At 35.9% G+C, this 12,899-nt stretch overlaps 1 protein-coding gene across 2 annotated transcripts in view; it reads left to right on the top strand.

Moving 5' to 3' along the window:
• The window catches only part of gapvd1 (GTPase activating protein and VPS9 domains 1), an 86,097-nt gene extending 80,815 nt beyond the window's left edge, over positions 1-5,282 (top strand). For both annotated transcript variants that reach the window (XM_053503459.1, XM_053503458.1), the window contains 2 exons: positions 1,591-1,788; positions 2,684-5,282. In XM_053503459.1, the coding sequence (XP_053359434.1) occupies positions 1,591-1,788; positions 2,684-2,824 (339 nt within the window). In that variant the 3' untranslated portion in view covers positions 2,825-5,282. The remainder of the gene's footprint in view (positions 1-1,590; positions 1,789-2,683) is intronic.
• Positions 5,283-12,899: the final 7,617 nt, after the last annotated feature.

Here is a 12,899-nt window from a genome sequence, read left to right as displayed (position 1 = left end):
AATAAACTTCCTCTAGATGTCCGTACAGTTAAGTCTCTGCCAATTTTCAAACAATGACTAAAAAGACTTGTCTGTTTCTTTAATATTTGGGATAATCCACCCCCTTCAAAAAAAAAAAAGCCTTCCCAACAGTGTTGTTTGGTAATAGTTAGTAACCTAGTAACCCAGTGTAAGTATCTTAAGGGAGACCTAAGGTTCTTTTGATTAGCCAGTTGAGAGCACTAAATGATGTAGACATGCAAGCATATCCAAACATCCCAACAGAAACAACAGTAGTTGCAATAATCTAGATCCAACTGAGTTAAATAGCTATTACAAAATCTGTGTCCTAGCGTAACAGTAGACAAAAGATACAATATTGGACATTTTTAAAGCACTGAATATTGAGCTGAATACACCTTCAATATCTTGGTTAGCCCTGCCAACATATGCTGAAAATACTCAAAAAGCTACCCGCTTTGCATTGTGACCAACAGAGATTTCCAATCCACACCATAGGATCCAAAATACTAGTTGCTAGAAAACCTAGAGCCAGCTTAGTCAAGTAGGTAGTACGAAAGTCAGAATCCTACCTTACCATTAAAGAAAGAGTACACGAAAGAACAAATTTAAAGTGAAATTTAAAGATTCAAATGTGTGTATAAATAGGCATAAAAGCAAATACTGTCAATTTTAAGGGCAACTCCTCTATGTGAGTACATAAGGTTGAGTTGTATTAAATCTTTTATTTGTTAGTTCTGAAGACATCCTAAGTTTGAACCAAAAAGGAAAAATATCAAATTTCATATGAATTACATGCCTATGGATCCAGACCCTTTGGCCACCATGAATCAATGTAAAATGAATCAATGCTGCTTGTTAAAAAAAAAAATTGTGAAACAAATTTAAGCAATTTTGAGCGTGGCATGGTTGTTGGTGCCAGACATTTTTGTATTTTACAATCTGCTCAGTTACTGGGATTTTCACGCACAACCATTTATAGGGTCTACAAAGAATGGTGTGAAAAGGGAAAAACATCCAGTATGCTGCGGTCCTGTGGGCGAAAATGCCTTGTTGATGCTTGAGGTGTAATGGTGTGGGGGATGTTTTTTTTGGCAGACTTTAAGCCCCTTAGTGCCAATTGGGCATTGTTTAAATGCCACGGGCTACCTGAGCATTGTTTCTGATCATGCCCATCCTTTTATAACTACCATGTACCCATCCTCTGATGGCTACTTCCAGCAGGATAATGCTGAATAAAAATTCCAAAATCAATTCTGTATTTGGTATGACCACCCTTTGCCTAAAAAACAGCATCAGTTCTTCTAGGTGCAATCCCACACAGTTTTTCTGTAGAAAAATCTTGGAGAACAAACCAACAGATCTTTTGTGGATCAAGGTAGAATTATGATCCATAATAATAGGAGTATGAAACATATCAAAATGTAAAAAAACCTAAAAGGGTATAAAAACTTTATCTGCACTGTGTGTGTGTGTGTGTGTGTGTGTGTGTGTGTGTGTGTGTGTGTGTGTGTGTGTTTGAGAGGGAGAGAGAGATCAATAACACCTCAAAAAGCATGTTCAACATACAAGTTGTTCTCTGTCTGTTAGGTATATCTTAAAGAGGCCCCATGGCCTTCTGCGCAAGCAGAGATCAGGACTATCAGTGCATACAAGACGCCACGAGATAAAGTGCAATGCATCCTGCGTATGTGTTCCACCATCATGAATCTGCTCAGCTTGGCCAATGAGGATGCAGTGCCTGGAGCTGATGACTTTGTCCCTGTGCTTGTTTTTGTCCTTATAAAGGTTGGTTGAGTTAAACCCTTTACATTTTTACTAAAGAAGCATGTCCTGGGTGATGGATACTATACAGATTCACTGCCTTTTTATTTTAAATAAGCAAATACATAAAACCCTTTTAATTATAATTCTTCAATTATTAGTATGAGAGGCATTCAAAGCAAACTAGGACTCCTTAAAAAAATACAAATTAACTTGCAGCAGAAACAGACATCTTTCTGTGGACCTGTTAACACAGTCATTCATGTACACCACTTGCACGTTGCAGGAACTCGGCTAGGAGCCACATCCCCTGTACAATTCTCACCTCGCTCCATGTGATTTCCACATGTTTGGTCTATTAAAGCTACTCCGGAGGAGTAGATCTTTAAAAAGATCGGCAGTGGAAACCACAGCTATTAATGCTAATAATGAAATTAAGAGCATTCCCTCATGCATAATGCTATGAGAATTCTCAGAATTGGACCTGAACAGCTGTGTGACCATAAGAAAATAACTTGTTAATGCGGATTATTATAAAAAAAATAGTCCAAATGAAGTCTTACACCCTTTATGGATAGTGTACACAGAGAATGTTCCAACAACAATTCCAAGACTCATAAGGTTTTACCAACAAAATAGACTTTCATAGGAGGTAACTGTTAATCCATATGCTTAAGGACTGTGTAAGCCTATGCTAATGTAATTTATATATTTATTAATGGAGATTGCTCTCTTAGGCTGATTTCTTACAGTAACCACCAGACATAGGAAAGGGTTACCACTTGTCTGTTTTAGTTAAGATGTAGATACATGTAGATAGTTTTTATTGTAGCTGTGGATTCTGTGTATTTATAATATTTTCATAACTTCAGAAAATGGGTTTTCCAGTAAAAATGTCTTTCATATTCTTCCTCTGCAGGCAAACCCACCCTGCCTTCTGTCAACCATTCAGTACATCTGTAATTTTTATGCCAGTCAACTGAATGGGGAAGAGTGCTATTGGTGGATGCAGTTCACAGCTGCCGTTGAATTTATTAAAACCATTGATGAGCGCAAGTGATGCAGAACAGCTACCTGTATGGGCAAATATTAAAGGAGGAGAAAAAGACTTTGCAACCAACTACACTGTCTTTCATTAAACCCACCCACAACAAGATGCTTCTCCATTTTGATGACAGTGTTCAACTATTCAAAAGCATTGAATGTAGAGAGAAAGAAAGAGCCATTGCATAAAAAAAGTAAAATGTGTGTACAAATGTTCTAAGGCGATGTAGCTAGATTTACATATAGAGGACAAGGTGTACCATATATTGACCTTAAACAAAATTTGGAATATATCCTTTATCTCGTTAGGTGGTGGGGTTATTTTATTTTTTATATATATTTTTTTTTTCGTTTAGTTTTTTTTTTATATATATATGTTTAAATACACAATACACACACAGTGTCTGGCCAAAAGAAAAAACACCATTTTAGAAGGGCCAAACTACTGATTTCCATCAAGCATTGTAAACCATTAAGGAGATTTAAAATTACTGAAATTGGGTTAAGAACTATCCAACACAATTTTAAAATCTGTAGGGACTGTGCTGAACCTTCAGCATCGTGAAGGAAGGGGTCAAAATAAAATCATAAATTGAGATAACTTTAATGCTTAGTAAATATGAAGGGCAAAGAATTGACAGTAGAAATTAATTCTGTATTTATTAGTAAAAATAAGAGCATTTCCACATGCACAATGTGACAAGAATTCAGGTTTGGTATTAATCAGCTGTGTGGCCATAAGGAACCCCCTTGTTAGTGAGACAAATCAGGACACTTAAATTTTCTAGGGATCATAAAGATTGGTCTCTCAAGCAGAGAAAAAAGGTCACACATGAATTTGCAGCCACAATGTTTACTGTAATCAACTGTAAAGGTGGTCAATAAAATCTTGAAAGCATGCTACTTAATTTTTGGCCTGACAGTGTGTGTATATGTCCACATGTTGATGAACAAAAGAAGGGACCAGCCTTTTTGATTGTTTAATTCTATTAATGGAGCCAAGCTTAAAAAAAGAATTAAGAACCATGCATTCTCATGTACATTTTTCAACCCTTTATTATTTTAAAACCCTTCATCATAATTTCCGATTCATAAAAATTACTAGCATATTACCCTGTTGCAGTTCGTGTGATTACTTGCATCATGATTTTAAAAGGGCAATTGTTTTTGTCATATTCATTTATCCTTTCTCTTTCTTGACAAGTAAGGGCATGCATATTTATATAACTAAAAGGATATTTATTCTTTGTTTTATATGTAATATTATTTTTCAAATTGGCCATTGGGTGCGAATAATGGAATTGGCTCTGTGGAGAAATATTGCTCAAGTAATATGAAATGTACTAAGATACATCATGTCATAAAATAGACAAATTTGTTCTGTGTATAACCCTCTATTTGCAGATTTCTGGTAAATTATTATTATTTTTTTTTTTTTACTTTTATTAATTTAGTTTTGCTATTAGTGTATGTTTTTAGCCATTTTTCAGAGTGGCATAAAATAAATGAATTCTGTTTTGAATATAACATCCAAGATAATATCAGTACCACTTATGATATCTAAATAAAAAAAATAAAAAAAAAAATAAAATTGGCTTTTATCTTAAAAAAATATATAAATAAAAAATAAACTTAAATAACTTTAAAATATGGTTAAACGTACCTGTTTTCTTTTGGTTCACACAGGAGCTTTTATTTTAATGGAAAAAGTTATTAAAAGTCTCATTTGCTAGTCTCATAATAATATTAAGAAGGAATTAAACTGAAATGCCTTTTTTGTGTCCTACTATTGGGTGTGGTTATAGGTGTGTGTGTGTGTATGTGTGTGTATGTATATATATATATATATACACACACACACACACACACACACACACACACAAAACCTTTCTTGAAATCTTCTTGCTTGGATTTCACAGTTAGTTGATTATGTGCGGATTATCAACAAGGACCTTCATTTGCAGCATACTTGAATGTTCATTAAAAAAATATTTTAATGGGTTTTTGTCAATTTTTTTTTCACAAGCCTTTTCATTTTTCTTGGGAAAACTAGTGCTTCCACTGCATCTTTGCTGGCATGGTTTGCCATGGGTTAATAATGAGGATGCTTGTTGTGCTAAAATGTTTTCATTGTATTGTAAAATGATCCATTATATCTAACTGGTTGACTTGGAACCATACTGATTTTTTTATGTAAAATCGTAATGTTTGAGTGATCTTTGTCTTCTACTCTTTGTAAAGAGTATGCTCATTTTGATATCAAAAATAGTGTGATTGTTGTGCACTCTGGCACATGGAAGAAAATTGTCTAATGGAAAGAGGAACTTTATATACTTCTTAAACATCTATTAAAAGTATTAGTTTGTAAATGCATAAATCTAAAAACAGTTTTTCAGCATTATGTGGCAAAAAAAGTTTAAAATCCTTCAGTACATTCAGTGTCAGACATGAATTGTATAAAACATTTCAGAATCTGTTGTGTCTGTGTGGATGTCTTACATTGGCTAATTGTGTTAAATAAGGCAGATTTTGAATAATCAAAAAAAAAAAAGAGACCAAAGAGTAACATTATTTGGTGGTTGAATGTTGTGTAAAATGACTGGCAAAATCTAATGGTCTCAGTCTGGTCATGTTGTTGTGAAGTACTGATGTACATATACAGTGCATCTCAAGGAAGGTTTGAATAACAAACTTACATTTCTTTTGTCATTTAACTTAAAAAGTAAAAGACCCATATATTCTAGATTTATTACATTTAAAGTTGAATATTTCAATCCTTTTTTGTTTTAAATAATTTCAATGATTGATTACTAAGAAAATCAAAAGTCCAGGTCATATTTTAAAATTTAAGCACGTTTCCTAAGATAAATTTAAAAGAAATTTGCAATACATATATTTATGCATGAAATACTTTGTCAGGTCTCCTTTAGCACAAATTACTGTATCAGTGTGGTAGGGCATTATTGCTTTGATAGTAGTTTTTTAGTTTATCTGTATTGTTGGGTCGGAAGCTGACTGGCCATGATAATGCTAATCACAATGTACAGGCCCCCAAGGACATACTTTAAATTTCTTTATGAATTTATAGGTTTCCTTTCAAACCTTGTAATTTCTTAAGACAAAACATTAATTGTTGGAGACGTTAATATTTATTTTAAGAACACTGATGACCCTCTGAGAACAGAACTTATTTCCATTCCAGACTCAGTAGGGGTTAGAAGTAGTAGATTTAATATTAACCTTGAGTTTAAATATAGAAAATATAGTGACATTTACACAGACGAAACTTATAAAATTATTCTATTCCATTCAATTAAATTTCACTTTTATAGCACTTTTAACAATGTTTATTGTTGCAAAGCGGCTTTACAGAAATAAAAAAGAATTATGGTATACGTGTAGGAAATGTGAAAAATAGTATGAATCAAAATGATCAGATTGTCCCTGATGAGCAAGCCGAGGTGGCGATGGTGGCAAGGACAAACTCCCCGAGATGGCCATGAGAAGAAACCTTGAGAGGAACCAGACTAAACAGGGAATCAATCCTTATTTGGGTGATGACTGATAGCAAAGATTTTAGTACAGATATACCGTGTGGCAGCTGTAAGTCACAAGTCCTCAGAGGAACAGCTGTCTTCATGGTAAAGTGGAACCAGTCACCACATGCATCCCAGTGTTTTTCTCTGCCTTACGCATGTCCTTTTTTGCAATCTCATTTAAAGTGCCTTTGTAATAATGTACGCCACACTACTTCATTCATGTCAACTACTGCACAGAGCCTTCCAGAGTTATTATCTATGATTGGATTATCAGCTGACCCCACTGAACTCAATCAGGTAACTGACTGATAGCAGCTCGGTCAAGTTCATAATAAAGTGCCTTTGAGACTTCATAACTTTAAAAATCCATTCAATTTCATAATGACTTTACATAGACCTTAGATGGTTAGAAATGCATGTTGGTTAAGCTCCAGCACTTTTAAGTGATAAATTAACATATATTGTATGAGCAAATCGCAAAATATACCCATCCTGTCAAATACAATATAAGGAAAATTACAACAAATAACCGTGAATATTTAATCTATTTACATCAGTTGTTTTAACCTTCACTGAAGAAAAAGTGAACGTCGAAGTTCAGTCACTTCCTCAAAGCTGCAGTTACCCCAAAATGACAGGATGAACTTATTGAGACTGTGTCTGTTCCCCGAGCCAAATATGCCTGGATACAGCTACGTACAGTACATTAGCCTCAGTTAACTAGTAAAGGAGGAGGTGTCACAGTTATTAACAATATAATCTGCCTATCATACCAAAACACACACAAATTTAATGCATTTGTTCTCTTTAGTAACATAACGAGTGTAGCTAAAAATATTACGTCTGCTCAGTCGATCCTGATAATTATACAGACCCCCAGGGCCGTACTCTGAATTTCTCTGTGAATTTAAAGATTTCCTCTCAAACCTTGCTGGAGACATTAATATTTATCTTAAGAATCCAGAAGACCCTCTGAGAACAGCATTTATGCCCATACTGGTAAATCAGTGTGTAGAAGGACCCACTCTTTAGATTTCACACTTTAGATTTAAGAATGTCCTTCAGATTAAGTATAAGAAATATAATCACAATTTCACAGTCTGGTATTAATTAAAGTGTGTCATAGTAATAATGTATGCACAGCGCTGCCCTGCCACATTAAATCTACATTTACATTAAATACCACACAGAGCTTTATCAATAATCTCCCATAGTTATCAACTTTGATTGGATCGCAGGTGACTGAAAATTTAGAGTCAACATTTCATTATATCTTATATAATGTAGCTTTAGTTTAAAGAAAGATGATTAAAGATAAGAAACTCGCTCTCTGGTATAATGACCACACACCCACTTTAAAACAGACCACTCAAAAATTAGAACGTAAATTGCATCAAACTAAGTTGTTAGTATTTCAAATAACATGGAAGGAGAGCATCCTGAACTATAGAAAAGCTCTTAGTGCTGCTAGATCGTTGTTTCTCCCAACTCTTATAGAAAATAGATAAAATAATCCTAGATTTTATTTAATACTGTAGCAAAAAAAAAAAAAAATTCAATAACAAAACTGTAAATATTAGGCAAAAAAGTTAGTCTTTAAAACAAGACAATTTAATTGATGCAGATGATAAACTTACCATATCAAATCAGAACCTATAATATTTTATAAATTGTACCAGCAATAACAGAACCCATGTTAATAAGAATTAATTCTGCACTCAGCAGTGGGTATGTTCCAAAATCTTTTACATTAAAAGTTATCAATTATTTAAGAAAGCTGACCGAAACCCCCTGTTAGCTGTCCGATTATCAAACCGATATCCAACCTCCCCTTTATCTCTAAGATTCTGGAAAAGATAGTAACTAATGTTCATATCTACATTGAAATAAGAACGAGAATTTAGCAAGAAACGTCCCTCAGCATACAAAGCATTTTCAGCATGCGAGCAAACAAACCGAGCTAAACCGAATGCAAAACTTGGTGAGTCAATGGAAAGCCAAGCGAAGCATTTTTGCATTTTGTGTAAGATTTAGTGAAGACATAGCACCATGGGGTCCAAGAAAATAATCAAAGACAGAGTAAGAAAAAAAAGGGAGCCACTTTCAGTTTAATTTTTAAAAGCAGACAAGTTTTTTTTTAATCTTTTACTTATTATTACTGTAAATAAGATGTGTAAAGTTGATGAGACTAAAACAGTTAACACCTTGCCTGTTACAGTGAGTCATGAAACAAGTGCCTGCACTGGGGCTGGATATGATTGTATTTTCTCCATTGTACCTGTTAAAATAAAGTCCAAGAATAGTAATAAGACAGTAGAAGTGTATGCCTTTATGGACCCAGGTAGTTCCGCTACTTTTTGTACAGTGTCATTAGCAAGGCGGTTAAACGTACAAGGTAAAAAAAATTACATTATGTTTACATTTGCATTTAGGTATTTGGCAGACGCTCTTATCCAGAGCGACTTACATTTTTTTTTTATCTCATTATACATCTGAGCAGTTGAGGGTTAAGGGCCTTGCTCAAGGGCCCAACAGTGGCAACTTGGTGGTTGTGGGGTTTGAACCTGGGATCTTCCGAACCGTAGTCCAATGCCTTAACCACTGAGCTACCCCTGGCCCCTTATGTTAAGCACCATGAACGCGAGGAAACAAGTAGAAAGTTATGTGCTAGTTATGAGGTTAGTAGTCTGAAAGAAAACACCTTTGTTGAACTCCCCAAAGTGTTTACACAAAAGAGCATCCCAGTCTCAGCGGAAAACATTCTACAACAGCACGACATGGATAAGTGTTCATACCTCAGTGAAGTAAAATTGCCTCAGATTAATGCTGGAGTCGAAATTCTCATAGGTAATAAAGAGCATAAGCTCCTAGAACCATGGCAAGTAATTAACAGCAGGCACAATTGGCCATACGCAGTAATGACCGCTCTTAGATGGACTATAAATGGACCTTTTCGAGAGTCGGTCGAGGAAGGCACATATGACAATGAGCAAGCGAGCGTTACAGTCAACAGAATTTCCATCGAAAGTGTAGAACAAATGCTGATACAACAGTACAACCACGATTTTCCTGAGCGGAATTGTGATGACAAAGCTGAGTTGTCACAAGAGGTCTATCAGTTTTTAGACGATAATCACTTCTACATCAGCCTTCCATTTAAGAAAGCAACAATTCAAATGCCCAATAACCAAAGTGCAGCCATGCAGCGCGCACTGAACCTTAAAAGGAAGTTTAAAAATAACCACTCCTTTCATGAAGAGTATTCAAACTTCGTGAACGACATGTTTGAAAAAGTCGACAAGACGGTCAAGTGTGGTATATACCTCACCATGGTGTATATTATCCTCATTAGAAAAAGCCAAGAGTAGTCTTCGACTGTGCTCCTAGCTATCAGGGATTATCATTAAATAGCAAGCTCCTACAGGGACCCGACCTGACAAACTCACTCATTTGAGTGTTTACACGCTTTAGACAAGAGAAAGTTGCCATGATGGCAGATGTGGAAGCCATGTACTCAGGTTAGAGTTCCGGAAACACAGATTTGTTGCGTTTCCTATGGTAGCCGAATGGAGATGTGAGTCAGGACTTGGACGAGTATAAGGTCGTTTATTTGTTTGGTGCAAAATCATCTCCAACTAACTTCGCCCTTAGGAAAACAGCAGAAGAAAACCGCAGCAATGCATCTGCTGAGGCAGTCAACACAGTACTTAAAAACTTCTATGTAGACGACTGCCTGAAGTCTGTCTCTAGTCATAATCAAGCAGTTGCGTTATATAATAATCTTACCAACCTTTGCACAATTGGAGGGTTTCACCTTACCAAGTGGGCAAGTAATAGTCGTACCTTACTAACTTCCATTCCTGAGAGTGAAAGAATCAAAGACATGAGCGACTTAGATTTGAGTAAAGACGCATTCCCTGTCGAGAGAGCTCTAGGAGTGTTGTGGTGTATCAATTCAGACATGCTCAAGTTTAAGATTAGTTTAAAAGAGCCGCCTTTAACTAGAAGAGAAATCTTGTCAGTCTCTAGTTCAATTTATGACCCCTTAGGCTTCCTCGCACCAGTTATACTGCCAGCTAAGATCTTAATGCAGCAGTTGTGTAAAGAAAGACTCGCTTGGGATGATTTCTGAACAGTTTACAAAAAGATGGAAGGCCTGGCTACACGAGTTGCATCAATTGTCTGGGTTTAGTGTAGCAAGATGCGTAAAACCGGTTGACTTTGGAGTCACAACTACAGCACAACTTCACCACTTTTCAGATGCAAGTGAGATGGGATATGGAGTTGTCTCATACCTAAAGTTAGTAAATGCTGATGGACTCACACACTGTGCATTTATGATGGGGAATTCTCGCGTAGCGCCCTTGAAACAAACCACTATCCCCCGAATGGAATTGACAGCGGCAGTGGTTGCTGTGAACAACGACAAAATGTTGAAAGGTCAACTGGAAATAGAACTGCTGGACTCTATGTTTTGGACCGGCAGTACAACTGTCTTTAGATACATTGACAATGAAAAACTTTGTTTTAAAACCTTTGTTGCTAACAGAATTGCCATTATAAGAGAGTTAACCAAGCCACAGCAGTGGAGATATGTCGACACCTCAAAAAAACCCAGCTGATTCTGCATCCAGTGGAGTTTCTTGTGAAAAATTCATGAAAAACGCCAATTAGATCCATGGTCCCTCCTTTCTCAAAGAACCAGAGTGTAAATGGCCTGAGAACATTCATGATCTGTCAATAAAAGAGGATGACACTGAGATAAACATTCAGCTTCAGTTAATCTCGTAAAGACTACAGAGAGCACAGATGCCGTGAGTATATTGAGTAACTATCACTCTGACTGGTACAAGTTGAAAAGATCCGTTGTCTGGATTCTTTATGTTAAAGACATGCTTAAACAGAAAAAAAAAAGATTGAAGGACAGGTAAATGACTCAATAACAGAAAACCACAGGTCTCTGACAATTCAGGATTTAACAAAAGCAGAAAATGAAATTATTAAGTTCGTACGAAACTAAAAATTCAAAGATGAAATTTTCATGTTACAAAAAGGTAATGCATCCGTAAAAATAAAAAAGTTGTCTCTCCAGACTCGACCCAGTACTGCAGGATGGATTGCTAAGAGTGGGAGGACATCTCGGTAAGTCTGCAATGCCCGAGCACGTAAAACATCCAGTCATTATACCTAAAGACTCACACATCACAACCTTAATCTTAAGAGACATTCACAAATAGGTCAGACATCGTGGAAGGAATTATATGCTTTCAAAATTGCGGCAGAAATACTGGATTCCGACCACTAACTCTCTTGTGAGAAAGTTTCTTTCCAGTTGCGTGACATGTAGAAAGATTAGAGCAAAGACTAGTGAACAAAAAATGTCAGAACCGCCACATGATAGAATAACACCAGATCACCCACCATTCACTAACGTAGGGGTAGACTATTTTGGACCCTTTGAGGTCAAAAGAGGTAGAAGTCATGTCAAAAGATATGGCGTATTGTTTACTTGTCTGACAACAAGAGCTGTGCACATTGAAGTTGCGCAGTCATTAGATACAGAATCCTGCTTAAATGCTATTCGACGATTCTGAGATTCTGAGATCTGTACTAAAAGAACAAACTTTTAGTGATGAATGATGATAAATGATAAAAGATTAGAGCTTGCATACATTCCTGTGTGAAGTCAAAGCAATAATGAATGACCGACCCCTTACCACTTTTACAGGCGATCCCACAGATCTGGAACCCCTAACACCCAACCACCTGCTGTTGATGAAAAGACAGCCAAACTTGCCTGGACTTTTCAAAAAGAAGGAAATTTTTGCACGTCGCAATTGGAAGCTAATTCAATACCTTGCTGACTTATTCTGGAAGCGATGGGTGCGTGAATACTTGCCCTTGCTTCAGGAGCGTCAAAAATGGTTTCAAGTGAGGAAAAACCTTTCAATTGGAGATGTAGTTCTAATAATTGATGAGTCTTCTCTAAGAAATTCATGGGTCGTCGGACGAATCACGAAAGTGTTCCCCGATAAAAAAGGACTTGTGAGACGTGTGCTGGTCCAAACTAAAACCAGTACACTGGAAAGACCCATCGACAAGTTGTGCCTCATATGTAAAATGGACTGTTAATTATATTATAAGTAGTTATGTTTCTTTCATTTGGAACGTAACAATATGAATTCCTTAAGTTAAATAGTAAAGAAAAAGGTTTAAAATGTTAAGAAGTTTTAATCATTGTGGCTCTATTGTTAAAAAAACAAACAAAAAACAACAAAACAAAAAATGTGTGTAATTGTCAGTCTCCTTGCCTGTCAATTAGGGGCTGGAAATGTAAGGACCATATTTCATTCTTATGATTTGTTGTTGTGTTTATCTTCATCTTATTAGTCAAGCATTATACATTAAGTTTATTAGTTAAGCATTTAGTATTATACTTGTAAGTTGTTCTGTGACATCAACTTACAGTTGTGTAGCTGCATGTCTATCACGCACCTTAGTTGTTAGTTGTTAGTTGTTGTTCAAGATATGCAAGTGTGGAGAACACAAGCT

This window comes from Clarias gariepinus, chromosome 9 (assembly GCF_024256425.1).
Source record: "Clarias gariepinus isolate MV-2021 ecotype Netherlands chromosome 9, CGAR_prim_01v2, whole genome shotgun sequence".
NCBI classification, from domain to species: domain Eukaryota; kingdom Metazoa; phylum Chordata; class Actinopteri; order Siluriformes; family Clariidae; genus Clarias; species Clarias gariepinus.
Note: the sequence above shows the minus strand (reverse complement) of the source record. Positions and strands in the feature narration are given on the sequence as shown.